The sequence below is a fragment of the Triturus cristatus genome, chromosome 3_1 (assembly GCF_964204655.1).
Source record: "Triturus cristatus chromosome 3_1, aTriCri1.1, whole genome shotgun sequence".
Lineage (NCBI taxonomy): Eukaryota > Metazoa > Chordata > Amphibia > Caudata > Salamandridae > Triturus > Triturus cristatus.
This window is the reverse complement of record NC_140583.1, coordinates 595,700,086-595,722,066: the sequence shown is the minus strand read 5'-3', so window position 1 is coordinate 595,722,066 and position 21,981 is coordinate 595,700,086. Positions and strand designations below refer to the sequence as shown.

The 21,981-nt window shown below is 42.9% G+C and overlaps 1 protein-coding gene across 1 annotated transcript; it reads right to left on the bottom strand.

The window, feature by feature from the left end:
- Positions 1-14,469: 14,469 nt before the first annotated feature.
- On the bottom strand, positions 14,470-14,685 carry LOC146860602 (phosphatidylinositol N-acetylglucosaminyltransferase subunit Y-like). The gene has a single exon (XM_085646358.1). The coding sequence runs from the start codon at positions 14,683-14,685 to the stop codon at positions 14,470-14,472; it is 216 nt and encodes a 71-aa protein (XP_085502484.1).
- Positions 14,686-21,981: the final 7,296 nt, after the last annotated feature.

Genomic DNA, 21,981 nt, shown 5'->3' with positions numbered 1-21,981 from the left:
AGGGTGGGACAGCGCAGCACAAACGGAATGGGGCATGGGGGTGCAGGATACTGAAATACACATTGAAGTGGGCACAAAGAGTGGAAACAGGGGCCATGCAGAGATTTAGCGGGGGTGAAGGGGCACATTAAAGGCTGCAGGGCCACTGAGGGGCAGTAAACAGATATTACAAGAGTGTATGGTGCAGAGGAGGGGTGCACAGCGCTGACGGGAGATGGAAGGCAAGTTGAAGCATACAGATAGATGGCCAGATGAGCAGTAAGCAACATAGGCATGCAGGAAGAAAGTGGAGTGCACAGTGGGGCCACACACCAACCATTACATGTTCACACAACCAAAAATATGCACCAGCACACACCCATTAGACAACTGCACATTACACACTCACACACCCTCTATCAGACAACTACACAGTCATGTTAATACACCAACACCACTACCATTTAAGCACCCATCATTATGCACACAGACATCCAGCATCATGCACCCACCATCATAAGCCAACACATTAACCATCATGCACCCACAATGAGCAATTACCAATTCTATACTATGCCTCTCAAAACATTTAGCCCAGCCATCATACATCCCTCCACAAACGAATACTCATAATCAATTATTATCTTCCATATTCAAACTTATAAATGTAATCATTTCTAATATCTGAACTCCAAAAGAAAAGAAATGAATAACATCGAAAAATGATGGCAATGTTCACCAATAATTCACATAAAGCTAAAAACTCTTAGAAACATATATAACTAGTTCATTCTTCAGAGGAAATCCAACTTCCTAATTACCCATCTTCTGCTTTCTTGGAACCCAACTAGAACTCTCTTCTAATACATACATCTAGGGAGACCCCATTCTGACACCTTTGCCATCAATTGAAAGGCATTCTGGTACTTTTCCAACACAATTTTATCACTTCAGTCAACCGCCTCACCCAAAGACTCTCCTACAATGATCAGAACCAAGTCAACTAATATTTGAAGTATTGTCAAACTAGTCACACAAGATAACTTTTTCAACATTGTCAAAAACATCAATACCATACCTTACCTCAATGATCTCACTCCATAAGCTATCATCGAAGCACATTTTTCACTTTTTGTTGCTTAAGTTTGTTGCTAAATTATTAATGCTTCCCTCACACAAGGTTGCTTTTCTGACTGTCTCAAATGTTACCAAACATCCCCTTTGCTAAAAAAAACCAATATTGATGCAATTCTACTATACCAATATTGGAATATCTCCAACCTCCCTAAAGAGCTAGTGAAAACTACATCTCACAACAACTCTCTGAATACATTTATACGGAAAGATTACAGACAACACACCAATCTGGATTCAGTATGGGTCGTGGAATTGAAATAGCATGGTTAAAAATCCTCGACGATATTCACCAAATGCTGGAGAATCTTGCCCCCTAGTTTTACTTGATCTTACAGAAGGATTTGACACCATTATTCACTCCAGATTGTCCCCTCTTATGATCACTGCAACGACTTAAAGACTCAAATCTTTTTCCTTCTTCCTCTCCAATTGGCCTATTATTGTGAAAATTGACAGCAATGTCTCTGACCTAGTCCATATTATTTTTGGGGTTTCACAAGGATCCATTCCACCCCCCCCAGTATTTAATATATGTAGAGCCAAGTGTCTCTATCCACCAATATGCAAATTTGCCCAAAGGCCACAACATTATCAGGCGTTTGACCTCTAGGATCTTAAGATTCAAAACTGGATGAAAGAGAGCTATCTTACCCTTAACAATAAAATAGGCAGAATGTACACTATTCTGCCCAAACAACAACAATAATTCCAACACAATAAGCTTTGTTCGGTTTCAGCTTAAAACCATAAAATCACAACAATTAAAAATACACTTTATTAAAAGGAAAAATAGACAAATAAGTAAATACATTGAAAACCTTCATATGTTAAAAACAGTATGAAAAATATCGATATAACAACACCTTTCTAAGATATCCTTAAAGAAAAATATATAAACGTACAAAAACTCCATTTAATCCATTACCCACTAATATTCCTGTGTGTTATTATAGCCTTATATAAACACGTGGGCACAGCTGACTAGATTTCAAGAGACTGCAATTGTTTTCAAAGAAAGCAAAGATGGTCTTCATTGCATAAATTTGAACTGTCACAATATCAGCTTTATGAATTGTGCCTGGGGAACCTCATAAAATAAAAAATAAAAAGTAATGTGCAATGTTTACTAACACCATAACATGGACCCCTGACAAGGGTGGGTGACCAGTTATTTCCTCAAGGGAAGGGCACAAAGTGATGGACGGTGTTACATCTGATTTGGGTTAAAACAAATCTATCCTGAGGGGTATGCACATGTTCTAGATAACATTATATGCCCTAATTGGTTAACACCAGTCGATGATTTAAAACGCTAGGCTTTCCACACTCCTGGTAATATGTTTCGCCCTCCAACAAATTCATTGACGTGTTTAATCACCTTCGTAACACCATATAGGGAGGAAAGGTCAATAAAATTATGCGGTCTGCCTAACCTGCCACAAATGGCCTAAACATAATTGAGCCATGAAATTGTATCTGCCTGATCAAAAAATAGACATTCATTAATTATCTTCCTGTTTGTACACGCCTCAGGCTGGGTCTAAATTCTGAGTCAAAGTAGAATAGGGTGCATCTTAATTAGATCTTCAAGAAATGAGAGACCCAATTCCCTGTGACAAACATAGGTAAAAACACCTTGTGGAATGGAAATGTACTTTGTTAGGCAGATGTTTTTGCACACTGTAGTTTTTCTAAATTGGCATAGCCCTAAACGCCTGCCTCATATTGGGCCAAAGAGGTACATATTGCTCTATATACAGTACACAGCTCTTCAATGGGCTTCCTCCCTAATTTTGCTGAAATTAAATTTAAAGGAGCAGTTGATTTATTTATCTGCATTGTTCTGTGACCATGTGCCCCTATGTGCCTCGAACATCAAACAACAATCCCAAGTAGGAGAAGGTTGATGTCATTTTAAGTAGGGATGAGCGGTAAACTCCGCTCTGCCGGTGCAATTCACAGAGTTTTGCCTGTTCCAAGCAGAGCGGCGAGTTTTTCTCATGGGCGGCTTGCCATCGTTAATGAGCACTAGACGACCTCCAGGCGAGATTTCCCGACACGGGCAGTCACGGCCGATTGCTAACGCTCGCATTGAGAAAGCTGCTGCTTGAGAAAAAAATCTACTTGAGCAGCAGAAACAGGCAGTGTGCTCTGGTGCGCCACAAGGTGCCGTTCTCACTGATTTTACAGCGCAGAACAAGTTCCAGGTACTAAAAAACAGTGAGAGCAGCTTGACGGGACGGAATTCTGGTGCTTGCGGAACTCTGCAGACTCACGCTGAGTTTTTAGGTAACTCTACAGAATTCCACGAAGTAAAACTCCACGAGTTCTGCCCACCCCTAATTTCAACCTTAATAGCCCCTACTTTAAACTGGTAAGACTTATCACCTTTGGACCGCTTTTCATTATAAAGGTTTTTGACAGATTTACTCTAAAGTCTAAGGAAGCCATATAATTAATGAATGACTCAATAAAAGATTGGACGCCTTGGGAGTACAAGCCATGAGAATGTCTCATCTGCATTCAGAGGTGCGGGTATTGGTCTTTGGTCAGTTGGCTGAATGTTCATTCTTACTTCCTCTAGAACCATGCTCAGATTATCAAATAGTAAAGAGGAAAGATGTCATGACACTGCCTTGACCTACTCCAGGGCCAATGGTAAACTCCTGTGTGCACTCCACATGAATCCCAATCCTAACTCTGGGATTAGCACTCACATACATTTCTCTAAAAAATTTAAGTAAGGGACAGTCAATGCCCAACCTAGTTATCATATTCTAAATTTTGTTGTGGTTCACAAAATCAAATGCACTGGAAAGGTCCATGAATTCAGTATAAATAGGGCCTTCGCTTGCTAAAGTGTATTTCCCTATAAGGAGACTCAAATTGAGACAACAATTGACTTTTCCTACCCCTTTTCAGAAACTGGGTCTCTGACATGATTTGTTTATCTTCATCCCAGTTCTCCAATCTAGAAAGTAGCATTCTTCCACCCACCTTCAGGTTTGAATCTAAGAGTAGTTTTAGTTTTCTCATAAAAAGTTAGAAATTCTGACTTTGATGTGCTCCATTAAACTTTTGTCCTCACCCAACCATTTCCCCTACAAAACCAAGGGACACATGCATCATTGAAAATAGCGGTCACAAAGGGGCAGCTATTTTTGCATTTGGGATGCATCATCCCAAATGCAAAAATCGCTATTTAAGTAATCGCTAAATTTGCGATTACTTAAATTACGATTGCATTTAGGGAATTACAAATTGCGATTCCCTAAATGCAATGCAACAAAAACAAAAATTACGATTTCGCATTTAAGAAACACAAATTACCATCAACTCAAAGTTGATGGTAATTTGCGAGAACTTTGAAAAGTACATTTTTAAAAGTTCTATGTTGCACACATACATGCCCTTGGGGCATGTGTGTGTGCAACATGTTTTAAAATTGCAATTTCAGGGGTGCATCAGGGTGTCCTTTTGGCACCCTTGCACCCTTGAAATTGCATGCGCAATTTGCGAGTACCTATTTGGTACTTGCAAATTTCGCATGCAATTCCCATTGATTCCTGTGGGCCTCTAGGCCCATGGGAAGCAATTCCTTATTTGCTATTCGCAATTTGCGAGTCGCAAATAAGGAATATGTAGGAATCGCAATTTGTTTGCGATTCCTACATGCATAAGTAATTGCGATTCCTAAATTGCGATTTCTTAAAAATTCCTAACTTTGATGCATGTGTCCCCAAGTTCTTAACTACTGTAAAAACACAGAATTGAATTTCACCAAATGTGGCATGAACTTTACTCAGATCTGTGCCTTTGCTTGATTGGTGCAAATTTTTTACATTTTTATTTATTTTATTTTTATTTTGACAGTTTTTTATAGCGCGAACAAGACCCTTGCGGGTATCAGAGCGCTTTACAGGGCACATGCAGGTGATTGACAGATACATATAAATACGATGAATTATGCAAATACATTCCTGGTAAATGTTAGCTACTAGCATATATCAACAATAGTGTATAAGAAAGTTCAGGTGAATCCAGACAAGAAAATAGCTTTCACTTCTTTTTTGAAGAAAGCAGAGGATGGATTTAGTCTTGTTTCTGGGGGCAAGGCGTTCCAAATCCTTTGGGCCATTCCTGAGAAGGTACGATTGTAAGTTTTTTTCTTGGAGAAACTTTGTGGTTTAAGTAGAAGATTATCAGAACTCCTAGTGGTTCTGCTACCACCTGATAGTACTAGTTTTTCCGCAAGGTATCTCAGGGTTTTTTGGTGCAATGCCTTATGTGTCATACAGGCGATTTTCAAATGGATTCTGACCTCAAAAGGTAACCAGGTGAGGGCACGAAGGTCAGGGGAAATGTGGCAGTTTCTTCTGGAGCCTGTGATGAGTCTAGCGGCTGTATTGATTGAGGCTCTTAGCGGAGCGGTTGTTGATATGGGAAGGCCGCAGAGAGCGACACTCCCATAGTCCACTCTGGGAATTACTAGGGTTTGAACTGCCTGTTTAAAGTCATTCGCGGGTATGAATGGTTTCAGTTTTCTCAGGGTGTTTATCTGAAAATTGGCTCCTTTAGTTGCAGCGCTGATGTGTTTCTGCATGTTTAGTTTATTATCCAGAGTTATTCCTAGGGATTTCACAGAATCAATGATGAGAGGTTGACCATCGAGTGCAGTTAGGTGCTGCATCCACTCGCATATCATGTCTGTTTGTTTGGGGGGAGAGATAAGGAGGAATTCTATTTTTAGTGTGTTAAGTTTTAAATGGTTGCTTGCCAACCAGATCTGTGCTTTTTGGAGTCTTGAGTTAAGGGACTTGATTTCTTCAAGAGAGTTGACCTTAATGTAGAGTTGAGTGTTGTCGGCGTACATGTGATATTGGATGTTTGAGGAGTTGAGAAGCTCAGTGAGTGGTTCCATAAACGGATTGAAGAGTGTTGGGGAGAGGGAAGATCCCTGGGGTACTTCCAAGTTGACTGGGGTGGGGTTAGATAAAGATTGCTTGATCTTGAATCTTTGCGTTCTGTCTAGGAGGAAGGAAGTGAACCAGTTTAACACTGTTCCAGATAAACCCATTCTATGTTTCAAGAGGTCTAGTAGGTTGCTGTGTTTGACTGTATCGAAGGCTGAGGATAAGTCAAGTAGGATTAACAAACAGGCTTTATTTTGATCGAGTATTTGAGCGTCATCTATCATGTGGGTCATGGCTGATTCGGTACTATGCCCAGATCGAAAGCCAGATTGGAATTGATCTAGCAGGTTGAAGTAGTCAATGTGGTTACTAAGCTGCATGTGGACACATTTTTCGAGTAGTTTGGCCAGGGTCGAAATGTTGGATATTGGACGATAGTTATTCAGATCTGACGGGTCAGCTGATACTTTCTTTAGGATAGGGGATACCTGACCCGCTTTGAGGATGTCTGGGATGGTTCCTTGCAAAAGAGAGGTCCATAGGGGCAATAGCTGTGGCATGAAGGTCTTTAAGTGGGTTTCTGGGAGAGGATCTGTGAAATGATTGGAGGGAGTCAAAGCCATGAGCGTGTTTAAGATAGTTTCTTCGCTGTAGAAGTTGAAGGTGGTTCAGGAGGCGTTGTTCTTGAGGTCGAGCTTTGTAGAACAGTTAGGCGGGGTCACTGGTGTGGTCAGCGTGGTGATAATGTGTGGGTGGGTGTGGGATAATAGGTCGTTAAGTAGGTCTGTCTTTAAATTTTCAGTCTTTGTTGTGAAAAAGGCGGAAAACTCTTCACAATTGGAGAGTGTTTCTGGATTAGCTTGGGGGAGTGGGAGACACCCTTAGATTGATCTTTGATTATTTCGAATACTTTTTTGGGGCGATTCTAAGCTTGGTCTAATTGTTTACATATGAAGTCAGCTTTTGAACGTCTAATCTTTCTGTAATAGGAGTTTCTGGTGCTTCTTAGTAATTTGAGGTGGGCAGCGGATGGAGCGGATCTCCATTGTCTTTCAATAGCTCTCAGTGATCTTCTGTCTTCATTTAGCCTACCATCATACCAGGGGTTTGAGTCTTTTGTGGTGACTCTTTTCAATTGTAGGTGTGCTAAGTTGTCGAGTACCCTGTTCATAGAAGTTGTGATTGGTCAAGTCCTGTACATCATCTAATCCATCCAGTGGGGCGTGAGGATGTGGCTAACGGTTGCGAGTGCGGTCGCATTGAGGTTATCTAGGTTCCTCCTACAGATTTTCGTTCTCTTAGGTTGGATAGAGAGTAATTTAACTACTTCCTTGATATGGAAAGTAATTATGTGATGGTCGGACCAGTCGCAAGGAAGAATCGATTCAAGCTGAATAGAGTCTACTTTGGAGATCACTAGATCAAGAGTTGAGCCCTTATCGTGGGTGGGACTATCACAAATTTGGTACAGGTTGAGGTCGGACAGGAAAGCTTTGAGGCTGTTGACCTTCGGGTCATTTAGATTGTTCCAGTGGAGGTTGAAGTCCCCCAGGAAGATCTGAGTAATCTGTTGACCGACATTTGTGGCTAGAATATCCAGAATGTGTTCGATGAAGGTAAGGTTGTTACCAGGAGGATGGTAGAAAGAGTGGAGTGAGCATATTGGTTTGTTATTGCTCGAGATGTCTAGGCAGAGGTATTCACAAGAAGAGAATACCGGGGAGTTGGAGCGGTTCACTGAGAGGTTGTTTCTATGAATGCAGGCAATGCCACCCCCTAGCTTATCAAATCTATCAAGTCTTGTGATGTAATAATTTGGGGGAACTAAAATGTCTAAAATGGGTGTGGATGCTTCGTTTAGCCAGGTTTCCGTCAAGATGATAAGGTCAGGTTCATTGGTGATAATGAGGTCAGCTATATCGGCGGCATGACATGTTGCTGATCTACAGTTTAGTAGGATACATTTTAGCTGGGCCTTGGTCAAAGTGGTTTTCTGGTCATGGGAGATGGGTCCTCTCTTGAGGTTATTTGCATCAATATCTTTGGAGGTGTGTCTCGTACTTCTAGATGCATTGGGGTGGATGGGTTGGATTAAGGACAGTTTCTGTGTGTTGTCTGTGTGTGCTGGTTTAGAGGGTAGGGAAGGAAGTTCAGAGAATGAAGCAGGGAAGCGAGCTCACTTGGAGATAGGATTCTCTTTTCCCTGGTCGGGCGGGATGAGGCATTAGGGTAGGGTACTGTATTCCATTTGGGGAGTTGAGGTGGGGAGCTAGTGCATTGCCGATGCATAGGATTCGCATGTGGGTTGGGTTGAGGACGGATCAGGTCATGAAGAGTTTGGATGTCCTCTTTTATTTGTTGAAGGGATAGTAGTATCTCATCGAGTCTGGGGTCAGGTGTAGGAGTTATCATATTGGTCGCCTGAACTGTGGTAAGGTGAGGAGGGATTATTGCTAGTGCGGTGTCCCAGGGCATGACGTGAACTGGTTCGACGCATGGTGGTTTATCAGTGTGGGAGTCCATAGGGAAGGGATGGGTGGAGAGGGGATGTGAAGGGGTATTGATGTGTACTTTTGGAGGATCTGATTCGTTGTGTGACATTCTTGTAGAGTGGTGGTAGCTGGAAAGGGGGGAAGTAAAGAGGGGACGTGAGGGGTTATTGGAATGAGCTATGGGAGGAGGAACGGTGAGATTTGTAGTGCAGGGAGAAGGAGAAGATGGAACAGCGGATTGATCTGGAGTAAGTGTGTAAGAAGAGGAGATTGGAGCAGAACCCGCAATGGAGTTACTGGGGATGATGATGGAGGTGGGGAGGGAAGTTCTAACTAAAGGGTGGGCGAAGGTGCGGTTGTGGAGATGGGGAGTGGTAGTGGAGAACACGGGGGCATGAAGGAGATCTGGGGGCTAGGTGATGCGAGTGAAAGGCGAGGTGGGTATAGTAGAGATTTTGGTGGTGCTGGGGAAGGAGTGGAGATTATGTGGGTGTATGTCATTAGATGGGGTGTTGGTTAGGTCTGGGGTGGATGTATATGAACAATGGGATCCAAGGGGAAATGTCTGGATGGGGCGTCAGGTAAGGAATCTGACAGAGGGTTAGGAGAATGGTTTGTGAGGGAGGTGGAATAGGATCTTTCAACCTTCGCTTTGATGCTCGGGAAGATGTTGTCTAGTAAATTCAGGTTATGGTCTGCTGCCTGCATGAGGATAATCCCATTATGATAAATGGTAAATGTAGCAGTTGCTTTGTAGAACGGGAAGGGAATGATAGTTAATGTGAGACCATGTGCGTTTTTTTTGGTTGATGCAATTGAGAATAGGGCGAGAAAGGCTTTTTGCCATTGTGCTCTCCTTTTGGTGTAGAAGATATTGTCGTTTGTTATGTGTCCTGTGTTATTTGAAAAATAGGGGTCAGAGATTGGGTTTTCTGGATGTGATTTTAGTAGACGATGTTTGAAGCTTTTGGCCGCCTTTTTTGAGAGGTTAGGGGGGTATTTGATGGAATAGGTGTGTGGGCCCATTGGCTCCATATTATGGTATGAGAGTTAGGGAAAAAAAGGGGGTGAGAGGGTCAAATAGTGAGAGATGTCGTATGGGGGAGAAATATTTGGGGAGTAAGAGAAGTTGTAGGCCTCCCTGTTTATTCCAGATGATGAGTCCTTGGGATAGGTCCTCACTCCATTACCATTAGTGGGTCACGTAGTGGTAAGTGGTCCTTGTTATTTGTGAGGGTCAGATTAACTTGGCTTACTATGTCCCAATCTAGGTAATGTCCCGGGATCCTTAGTCATAGAATTAGCGGTTGCTGTTATTTATAGTAAATAGTATCAATCGATTTGTGGGTTAGAGTGTCTGGTGATGAGATCAATGGGCCCACTCTGTTGAGGTTGCATAATGTATCAGTTGTTCCAAGATGGCTGCTTCCTTATCAAGTGATGGAAAAGATCTGTGGATTAGTCCTATTACTATTTCCATGCAACAAAAACTACCAGGGTATTGTCCTCTGTCTGTTTCTATGGGGGCAGATCAGCATGTATGGTCCTTTCTTTCTGTTTGATAGTGTCCTGAATGCTATAGTTCCTATGTAATTGCAGTGGTGTGAGGTGAGTGGTCCTTTCTTTGTGTTACCCATACAGCTAACTAGTCAATTTGAGGTTCCACAGATAAGGCACAAAATGATGGGGCTTGTACTGTTCATCGAGGTGTGACCATCTAAATCACTGTTGTGCTCCTCTACATTGGTCTCTCTGTGCACTGCTCTCAATGCCCCTCCGCATGAAAGCGCGGTCGCAGGAGACAGGCTGTTCAGAACTGGAGACCAAAAAGTGTGCAGTTGCAAGAGAGCAGAGTGTAGAGCCTAATTTACTGAGTGTGGCAAGCTCCTCTGCATCGGTCTCTCTGTGTGCTTGCCTAAAGTGCCCCCGCAGGGCTCACCTCAGATAATGTGGCTCTGCAAGGGATTCTCCGTCCACCTCCATGGACGTGAAGGACTTAGACGCCGAGCGAGACCGCTCCGATGTCTCGCTCCAATGTCTCACCTTGGCAAAGTGCTGCTCATGCGGGGAGCCTCAGCTCGGACGGCTACAGCTCGGGGATTAAAGGTGCAGAGCGGGACTGGTCCGATTTCCCAGTTGGGTGAGGTGCTGCTCATGCGGGGAGCCAGAGCTAGGACGGCTGCAGCTCGGGGATTATAGGCGCAGAGCGGAACTGCTCCAATGTCTCGGTCCTCGATGCTGGAGGGGGTCGTCCTGGTGTTAGGTACTCCAGCAATCGGGGTCAACAGCGGTATGTGGACATGCCTGATCAAACATGGGTTGTCGGATCAGACTCCTGTCGTCCCGTGTTCCCGTTGTATTGCCTTCTCTGGTGAGTTGGTGATCCGCGATATCGCCTCAGCTGGCGTAGTCTTGTTCCAATGATCCTGTATTTTGCGGTATGTTCAGATGGTGAGTCTCGCAAGGGCAAAACAGGGATATTTTAGAAAGTTTCGATCCCTAGCCATCGGAGCTCACTCATTGAGCTCCTTACCCGCCGCCATCTTGAGTTGAATGTGTGTAGTTGTTTTGTAGATATGTACATTACAAAAAGGTCTCAGTGCTCTTAAGTTGGTTAATCATAGAAATATTTTAAGGACGTATTAATTTACTTCCAATGTAGGTAGGGGTTTTTGATGGATATGCACGCAATTTAGTTGGCATTTACCATATTTACCTTACTAGAAATATATTCAGTTTTCATGCAGATCTGTCAGGGGGAACCCAGTTAAAAAGAGATTCACCAAAGCATTCATTTGCTAATAAGTTTGGAACAGTTTAGGAAAATGCACACTGTATGTGGTCATCATAAAGCATGTCTAACTTTAGGTGCCGAGCCAAAGACCACTCCATGTGGCAACTCCCGGATGTACATGGTCAGAGGGACCTGTGAAATTCATTATATATTTCAAGGTACCTTTAAAATATTCAGTATAATATTTGCAAAGAAAGTATCCACATTTGCAGTAAATGTAAAGATGTATAATATTTATCTGTATTCTTCATCTGGATCTACACATCCACTGGACTACAAATCCATCCATCCACCCACACACCCATCCATCCCCGCTTTTGGAAAGCACATTTGCAGCTAAGGCGAAGCAGCATACATATGTTAGTGCAAATTGCAGACAGCTGGCGACTTTCAGAAATACACTAGTGGCTCTGACTTATGTCAGGCCTAATTTTTCAATGACCTTGGGGGAGCGAGTATATTTTTGGTCCTTAGTCACGAGTGGTTTATGTTTAAAGCAAACATTGTCTTTTTGTTTTTGTGTTACAGGGGCTAGAAAGTATTGAGGAGACAGCAATGCCTTAGGCCATGAGGATGCATCAGAGCCCAGTGGAGAAAATGGCTGAAAAGGATATACTGACAAGGATACTTTTTTGCAGACCTCCGTTTTTTTCCTTCTAATTCCACTTCATATACGTACAAGAGTATATATAAAAGTTGATGTAGCTCCTAAGACAATGTAGCGTATTTACATCACGCAAAATGATTATCATATTGTTGCAGGATCACAGGAAGTTGCTTTGCACAGCTCATCAGGAACATTAGCAGAAGAATCAACAGTAGAAATATGTTAAAATAACATTTCAAATGAAAGTGACCTCAGTACCTAGAATAGGGATGTTTAACGTAAATCCTTCCGAGTTCAAGAAATATAAAATGTTCACATTAACCTCATAATAGATACTTTAATATAAACCGAATCTAACTTAAAATGCTATTTCTGCGTGGTCATACAGCACTGTTGTCTTGTCTGATTAGTTATAAGGTTGAACAAGCATCCCTTCCTATTTAAAACAATGCCCGGCACAGATACCTTGTCTGGAAATATGTTGTAAGCCGGACCTTGCATGAATGGTTGCATGAGTATAGGAGTGCAATATGACATCATTTTTTCCTACCGCTTCTGGTTCTGTGGGGTCTCCAAACCAATAGACTGTGACACTGCTCAGATGTGGCGGTAACAATAACAGCATGAGGGATGTTGAATTGCTCAATGTTATACTAACTAACATGATGGGGCGTGTTAGAAATGGGGTCTGGCCAAGTAGGGACCCACACTCTAGTCATGGTAAGTGTAGTACACACTAAGGGGCAGATTTATGAGCCCCTTGCGCCACTTTTGCGTCATTTTTAACATGGGAAAAGTGATGCAAAAGTGGCGCACGGGGCTCATAAATCTGCCCCTAAAAGTGTACCCGTGCTCACCCTCTTGCACAGAGCAGTCAGGCTAAACTAAAGAGGGAATGTTTAAAGTATTTGTGCGCACACACACACACACAGTAGCATAGTGAAAACACCACAAAAGGAACCCCACACCAACTAAAATAGCCAATATTTAGCAGAGTAAAACAAGATAAGAATGACAAAAATCCAACATACACAATTCAAGAAATTCATTTTTAAAGATTAAATAAAAAATGCAGTGCTTAGAAGTCTATAGGTCCCATTGGGGCTCTCTGGTCGTGCTGCAGTACCTCAGCGGCATCAAAAAACAAAGACAAGGCATCGGAAACCAAGGACAGGCATCAGAAACCAAGGTCGAAGGGTTGTGCAGTGGAGGTGAGGTGTGGTGAGTGCAGGTGCAGTGTCGGTTCCTTAAGGCGGTGCAGGGTCATTGAAGCTTTTGCTGCTCTGGGACGATGTGTTGCACAGAGGAGGTGATGCGCAGGGTGCAGGTGTGAGAACTCAGGGGCAGATCTATGTTGCAGTTGCGCCACTTTTACGCCGCCGTTGCGTCACTTTTGTGACGCAGCGGTGGTGTAAACCCTGCGCCACGTTGCGCCCTATTTACTTTGTGACGCATCTATGGAGATGCGTCATGGTGTAAAGCCCTGCACCACATGAAACCTGCGTCAGGTTTCATGTGGGTGTTTCCACACAGGGGGGGCGTTCCGTCGCAGGAACGCCCCTGAAAAGTGACTCAGTGAAATCGATAAGATTTCACTGAGTCACTTTCCCAACGCTGATGCGTCAAAACCCTGCGCCTGCTTGAAGCAGGCGTAAGGCTTGACGCACCATGTTAGGTATGGGGTAGGTTGGAACAGTGCTGAAGTTGCGTCGCGCTTGCGACACAACTTCAGCACTGCGCCAACCTTACGCCGGCAGATACGTCAAGCATCTGCTTGTCCTTGCGCCACGATGCACCGCATTTTAAATGCGGCGCATCTGCGGTGGCGCAAAGGCAAACTTGCGTGACGCATCTTCCCTGGCACATCCATGATGATTTGCAGGGTTGCGCCAGGGAACATAAATCTGCCCCTCAGTTTCAGAAGGTGGTGCAGCGTCAATGTCGAGAGCATGGGGCATCGATTCCTCGGCATCAAAGTCGTACCACTGTGAATAAGTTTGTCTTTCAAACATTTTATGGGCGAAGAAAGCCACACATCTGGCAAACCCGTCCACTTTAAAATCACTCTGAGATTTTTATTAGTTGATTGTTTATTATCTATCTGCTATAGATGGTTATAAGCTGATGCCAGAAAAATAACATTAAAATGTTCACCGTGTAAATGCAGATAGCACGGCAACGGCCCAAAAAAATAAAAGAAACAGTAGTTAATTAAATATTGATTACGCCACCTGGGTGCCAAGAAACATGACAATTTATCCTAGGACAAAGCTATAGAATTGCAAGTGTTCATGGCAAGACAGCATCTTTTAACATCTCACACAGAGATGTATAAAAACGGTCCATCTTTATTTGCACTTAAAAATAGTAAAGGAAGTTAAGCTTAAACTGAAGGCTAACCAGATAACCGCGTTCACTGCAGTCACAGACTAAATTCACGGCATCCCTAGATCAATTGGATAGTAGGAGGCAAACATTAATCGAAACGCAAATGTAGACTTTTCATAACTAAGTTTCCATCTACTCAATGGGTTGAGAATGAGGCACCTAATTGTGCCTAAAGAGTTGAATGCCCATCCAAGTCCAGAGATGGAAGAATACATAAATAGGGATGGTAATGGGAAGAAGCAAGCTGTAGAAACACAGGTTTGATGCCCTTGTGCAGCCGTGGGGAAAGTCTTCGTGCACAGAGGCAGAATAAAAAAGCCCAGCTAAGGACAGTAGTGGGACAAGCATTGTTAAGGTCGGTAAAGACAGAAACATGGCGATCTCCTTTCCGGGCAGCGACTTTCCTATAGTTCTTCTGGGGTCTTGGTGATCTGCACGTCCAAGAGAAGTAACCCTATGTTTGCTTGGTTTCTGGATCAGTCGTCTCCCACTGGGCCCATGGTGATGCATCGATCTGGAGTCATGACGGGCCAGGGATGCGGCAGAGCCAGGACAGGGTACAACAGACGTCAGTGGTGCGGTGTCAATACTCACATAGCAGTGGTTCTACGGAGGTGCTGCAGGAAAGTCGGGCCTGTGTTGAAGCCGAGGTCATGGCATCGCACACCCGACTAGCTGTGTCTGCGGCTTCGGTGCAGGCAGCGGCTATGCATCAATTTCACAGAAAGGCGCCGCTCCTGACTGACGCTTCACCAATTCTTGGCTGCAGCACCAAATTCACCTCCAAGGGCCAAGGACTGGTTTTGACACCACTTGGCAGGGCAGGACTCAAAGCAGAGGAGCTCCGGTGCTGGTTCCAAGATGCAGGTGAAGTCTTTTATGTTCCTGAGACTTCAGAAATAGGAGGCAAGCTCAGTGAAGCCTTTGGAGAACCTTAGAAAGCAGGATGCAAACAGTAAGGTCCAGTCCTCTCACTCCCAGACAATAATAAGCAGGCAGCAGGTCAACACAACAAAGCAAGCAGCAAAGTGACAGTCCCTCCTGGTAGCACAACAGTTCTTCTTCCTGGCAGAATATCCTCAGTCCAGAGTGCTTTGAGTATGTGATGTCAGAGGTCCAGTACTTATACCCATTTTAGCCTTTGAAGTAGGGAGACTTCAAGGAAAGGTTTTGTAGTGCACAAGACCCTACCCTTCCTGGCCCTGGCTCCAGACACACTTCAGTGGGATATGCAGCTCTTTGTGTGGGGACAGGCACAGCCCTATTCTAGGGTAAGTGTCAACTCATGCCACCGCTCTAGCTCAGGAAGACCCATCAGCCTGGTTATGGGACATCAGGATATGCAGGGCACACCTCAGCTGCCTTAGTGCTTGACTGTCTAGAATGAATTCACAAAGCCCAAATGTCACCCAGACCCAGTCATGTATTCTAGGGACAGGCCGAGGCACAGAATGGTTAAAGTAATAAAAAATGCAAGCTTCCTAAAACTGGCATTTTCAGACCAGCAATTTAAAAAACAACTTTACTAAAATATGTGTTTTCAAATTGTGAGTCCAGAGACACCAAACTCCAATTTTCTCTCTGCTCCCAATAGGAAGGTACACTTGTAAAATGTTGTAAGGCAGCACCAAGGCTAACCTATGGGAGAGATAGGCTTTGCTGTAGTGAAAAATGAATTTAGCAGTTTTTCACTACCAGGGCTTGTAAAACTCAAGCGCACATATCCTACCTTTTAAATACACTGCACTCTGCCCATGGGGCTACCTAGGGCCCACCTTAGGACTGCCTTACATGTAGTAAAAGGGAAGGTTTGGGCCTAGCAAGTAGGCGAAGTTGGCAGATTGACATGACAGATTAAAACTGAACTAACAGGCACTGCAGTGGCAGGCATGAGACAGGTTTGAATGGCTACTCATGTGGGTGGAGCAAGCAGTGCTGCAGGTCCACTAGTAGCATTTGTTTTACAGGCCGTGGGAACATGAAGTGCACTGTACTAGGGACTTATCAGTACATCAATTAAGCCAGTATTAGGGAAACCAATGTACTTTACATTTAAGACACAGAGCATATGCACTTTAGCACTGGTAAGCAGTGGTAAGTTGCCCAGAGTCTTATAGCCAGCAGAAAAAGTCAAAATCAGAGGAGGAAGAAGGCAAAACGTTTGGGGATAACTCTGCAAAAACGGCGATTTCCAACAGGGCCATAATTATATGATGGCCAGATTATTTTTGAGGACATTTAAAGAAGAGATGTGGAGGATGGTGTCTAGTCAGACTTGGTCCTTAAGATGCTGGGTACAGAAAATGGGTGACTGTATTTGATATACTGGAAAACAACTTTATTGTTTAACTGATGTCTGGTTATCCCGAAAACTAGATGTAGTGGGACACTACTGGCTGAGGCATAACAACTTCACAACATATAAAGAATTTGTATACATGGACCATTTAATCTTGTTTGAAAGAAGACTCTGTCCTTGTGAAGAAGTCACTAGCAGAATAGATATGGGAGAGAAATTGGATGTTTACTGAACTCTGGCCAGGCTTCAATTACTATGAAAGAAATTATTCGAAACTTCAGTGAGCCTACATCTGTGCACAATATTTCATTGCCAATCATTTTTGATAGCTTGGATGAGTTGTATGGCTAACAATTTGTAAAAATGTCTCTGGGGATATAGGAATGAAGAAATGCAATGTGGACCTTGGCTGTGGTAGAAATGGTCACTATTTAAGAGAGCTCTGTCAGATGGCATTCGTTATCGGGCCCCTTGCTATAACGGTGAGGCCCCACTTAAAATAATAAGGAGCGGGATCAGGCAAAGGATTGGTGCGGAGGATATTGCTAGTGAGAGGGCTCAAACATTGGTTATACACCCTTGGAGAGACACATGCAATGGCACCACACTTCACGTGTGGCCTGAAGCTGGGGCAGGGCTGCAGCAATTCCCACTTAGCCCAGGAAGTAGGGAATTCAAAGTAACATATCACGCTTTCTACAATCACATCCATACGCACATGAACAAGAACTGAGAGAGTCTCTAAACCAGTGTCTACCACTACCAGAGTGTCAAACCCCGTTCAGGCGGCCACCGAATGGACAGGCGCTACTGCGCCCCTACAGCGGTGATTGAGTTAATTTGCCACTAATGCCCATCCTCCTAAGGCTCTACAAACTGAACAAAGTACAACCTTTTTCACACATGACTCTCAGGTTAGAGAGTGCAAACTGTCACAGCCTTTTCAGAGAGTTAGTGTGGAGGGCAACAGCTTATCAGTTAACCAATGGACGCAACTTAATATTATCCATCATAATGCTTATATTTTTTTCTAAAAGAAGGTACTTTTATCTAACAGCAAAATGAACAACCTCACAATTAATTTATGGTAATCAAACCCATGGTCGTCTCCCTGGTTTGGGTTCTTCAGACATGATTTATCCTCCCTTCCAGAGCTACAGTCCCCAGTATATGGTGGGAGAGTCATGAATTAACCACAGGTGCAGATAACATCAAAGTTGCCACTATGAAGCTTAGAAGTGAAACTCAATCACTTGTTCTTTTCCTTGACTTGCTTTGGGATAAAGCTCAAGTCCTTGCTCTTGCTTCCTTAGTGCAAGTCGCAGTCATTTTGCTCCAGTCATGGGTGAAGCCTTGTGATGCCTGGCACGCAGGCCTTCCTTAGCGCAAGACTCAGTCCTTTTGCTCTAGTCATGTGTGAAGCCTTGTGATGCCTGGCAATGGTCCTTGTAGTTCAAGTGGCAAAATGAGCGCAGCCCACACCTTCTGTTGTCATGGTAGATTCTCTGTGATTCTATTAAGTCCATTGACATTACCTTCTGCAAAGTGCCATGTCCGTTCTTCGAAATGACAACATTTTACCCTAAGGTAACAATCCCTTTCAGTAGCCCAAATGCCAGGTGATGCTGCGTCAACACATTTAAAGTGTGTCCCCAAAAAGAAACTGCCATGCTGTAAAAAAATAAATTGGGCTTAAAAAAACCTCATGGGTGAATGGAACGCTGAGATGAGGAGCTAACCGTGCCAACATGTTTGTGGATAAGTGAGCAGGACAAGCAAAAGAAAGAAAAAAGGACAAAAAAAGCATACCTAATGTGTTGGAGATAGTGAAGCAAATAGAAAACTCTATCAGCTAGAATCTGCTGAAAATAACAGTACCAGGAAGCGTTTTCGGCGTGCCCTTCCAAGGCACAACATGGCTTCTATAGTTGGAAAAAAGAAAATGAGGTTGTGACCCAGAACCAAAGCCACCATGTTCAAAAAGAAAATTCTGTATAAGACACTGTAGGCCCAAACATCCTTTGAATATGTCTACACATAACTCTGTCCCTCAAGCTCTCCTAAAAAGCTGGGAGATGAGGCTACAGGTTGCTTCTGTATACTTCTGCGCTATGTGGCTGGCAAGCAGTGTTGAACACAGCCACAGAGGGGAAATGCTAGGCTGCCCAATCACTCCCACGATGTGCCCGAAAATGTGCAGGCTAAGCCAGTGCAACTACCCTGCAGCACCACCTGCAACCTTCGGGCAGGTGAATGAAGACTGTGCGACTGCTCCATGATCCAATTCCTAGATTCCAGTGGGAGGGAAACCGTTGAGCCTGTAACAGGTGTTGAAGTTGCTGGGTGAATGCAGCATGGCAGGTCCGAGTAGCATGACATGGCTTTTTCAGTAGTTGCAGACTCTCGGGCCAAACAGGCTTACAGTGGTAAAGTACAGCTACGGCCTCTCAGCCTACAGTGGTGACATGCAGCTCTGGCCTCCCAGGTTGACCAGGCTCACACAGCAAGGCGCAGTTGCATTCATCCGTGCCAATAGGATGTGTAGCATCAACATACAATGGCTGTCACCCAGAACAATCAAGTTCACATTGCACCTGCATGCTTTTTTGTTTTCCTTTCTGTTGTGGCAGTTTAATTGTCTGACAGCAGACCCAGCCATGCCTGATTGATGTAGTCTTTATGGCAGGAACCACACAGTGGAAACAAGGAACCCACTGATGATAGGAGTCACTTCTGGCTGACTGATTTCTCCAGGGATTCCAAACCCGAGAACATTCTGGACTTCTCCTCATTGGCAGTCTCTTCTCCTAGAGTGCCAGACACACTCCTTTCTTCTCTTAAGTGGCAAGCCGGCTTCTAGGTACTTGGCAGGGTTCTGGCTCCTCCAGCAGAAAGAGCAGACTTCTGGTTATGCTCCCTTACCTCTGGGCAACTGGCTGTCAGGCTGGTTCCACCTTTGGTTACACAACATCTCTTTGAGTACTTTGCAGCAGCATACTCTCTTCCTTGTTCAAGAAGAACTTAGGACTAAAACAAAATAGGGTGGTTTGGATCCCACCTCTATACACATTTTCCAGACAGAAAATGTAGATCTACTATCTCAAATTTAATAACAGGTTTGGGTTGATCCTCGTTTCAAGTGTCCTTTTTGAACTGCTCTCTGAACGCAGCCTTTGTGCAAAGTCATGCATCATGTAGAACTGTTTCTGTCTCTAAGCAGGTGCACCCATGACATTAATACACCGAAGTGTGAGTTTTCTGCACACGGCTGCCATCAGTGTATCTAAAGCACTAGTCAGTGAAAAGGCAGGCGTGACCTTGAAAATTCCTTACCTTGAACAACATAAAGTACAATCAATTCCTTCACTCCTTTTTTAAGTTTAAAAGAAAATTTTATTAAAGAACAAAGAGGTCCATAGCAATAATAACATACACTTTGTAAAAGGAATAAATTGCAAGAAACTACATAAAAGCAAAACAGAAAAAGAAAGAAGGAGAGGTAAAGAAGAAGAAAGAAAGGGATATTACCAGGAACATATTACAACAATATATAATAAAAAAAAGCAGTTTAAACAAAAATAATTTCACTATTAAAGAACTAATAATTCAACAGGAGGCAGAACAGAAATAATAATCAACAATCATTAATAATAACAATTTCAAGGAGGTTTGGAAACGTCTTCATTGCAAGGGTTATGTAATGGAAGGGGTTGGGCAGACATATTCAGAAAGGTAGTAATGGGTAACCATAATAAATCTCGTTTAATAGCAAGAGTAATGGGATGAACATAAGCCCTGTCTAGTCTATGGTTATAGCAAACCCCGTACCACCAGGCTTGAAAGGAAATATTTGAGGTATCCTTCCACTCTTTCGTAATTTGTTGAAATGCTACAGCTATAAGGAGATCAACAATGGAAGTGTTAATATTAGAGGAGGACCATATTTGTGAAATGCTACCAAGAAAAATATGGGAAAGAGAAAAGGGGAAATTGGAAGAGAAAATGGTATTAATTTGTTGCCACACTTTACCCCAGAAAAGATGAACAGCAGGACAGGTAAACAACATATGCTTAAGGTCGGCTACCAAGGCCGAACAAGACCAACAGGTAGACGGGATAGAAGAGTTAATTTTATGTTGTTTGGACGGGGTAATTAAAAGTCTATTATATATAAAAAATAAAGTTTGGGTTGTATTCGCTGCTCTAGAAGACTTCCTTATTTTGATCCAAATGTTATCCCAGGTAGAAATAGAAAAAGAATCATCTAGATCTGATTCCCAAGCGCGCTCCACAATAGATTTCTCTCGAGAGGCAGACGTATCCCGCAATTTTTTATAAATCTGAGAGGCAGAGGGAGAAGAGTGTAAAAATGTTAAGGCAATGGGAGAAGAATTATATTGTATGGAGGAACAAGTAAGAGTATCATAGGCCTTTTGAGCCGCCGCCCTCAATAACGTATATTTGGAATAAAAAGGGGGAGAGAGAATCGAGTTTGAAGAACAGAAAAGGAAATAAAAGATCCATCTTGAAAAAGCTGATGAGTCCATTTAAGACCGAAATTCAACCAGTCATTCCAAAAAATAGATCTATTTTTAATTTTGATAAGGTGATTATACCAAATAGGAGATTGTAAAAAGCGGGTACGATCATCTAAATTATGCAAAATAATAGGACGAAAGATTTTGCGAATGGATGGGAAGAGAAAACTTCTTTGGAGCATGTGTTAATGAAACAAACTCCTTAAACGTAAAAGGATGAAAAAAGGAGGATTCAACTTCTACCCACAAAGGCTGAGAGAAGGGATCAGGTATATGATCAGAAATGAAAGACGTAGAGTGTGTAAGGAAAAATGAAGTGTGATACGAGAAGAAGTCAGGAAAATTAACACCGCCTAAATGTTTAGGAGATTTAAGTTTGGAAAAAAACATTCTGGCTGGTTTGTTTTGCGATAAAAATTTTGATAATATGGAATAAATACTTTTGTAATAAGATTGAGGAATATTAACTGGAAGATTTGACAAGAAAAATAAGACTATTGGAACTAACATCATTTTGATAGAGTCTAATCTACCCCACCAGGATAAGAACAGGGGATGCCAACTGTTTGTAGAGGCAGTGAGGGATGATAGCAAATTTTAAAAATTTAATGCTACAGTATCTTTAATAGAAGGTGTGAACCAAAGGCCGAGGTATTTGATTTTAGTTGGACTCCAGTGAAAAGAGGAAGATAAAAAGTCAGCATGAAAACAGAATTTATTTAGAGGGAGGATTTCACATTTATCTACATTAAGTTTATAACCTGATACTAATGCATAGTCCGAGACCTCTAATAAAAATTTTGGCAGAGAAGTTTGAGGATTTGAGATAAATAA

Excerpts from the sequence above, each read along its gene's own strand:
- LOC146860602 (XM_085646358.1), bottom strand. The coding sequence starts at position 14,685 with ATGTTTCTGTCTTTACCGACCTTAACAATGCTTGTCCCACTACTGTCC.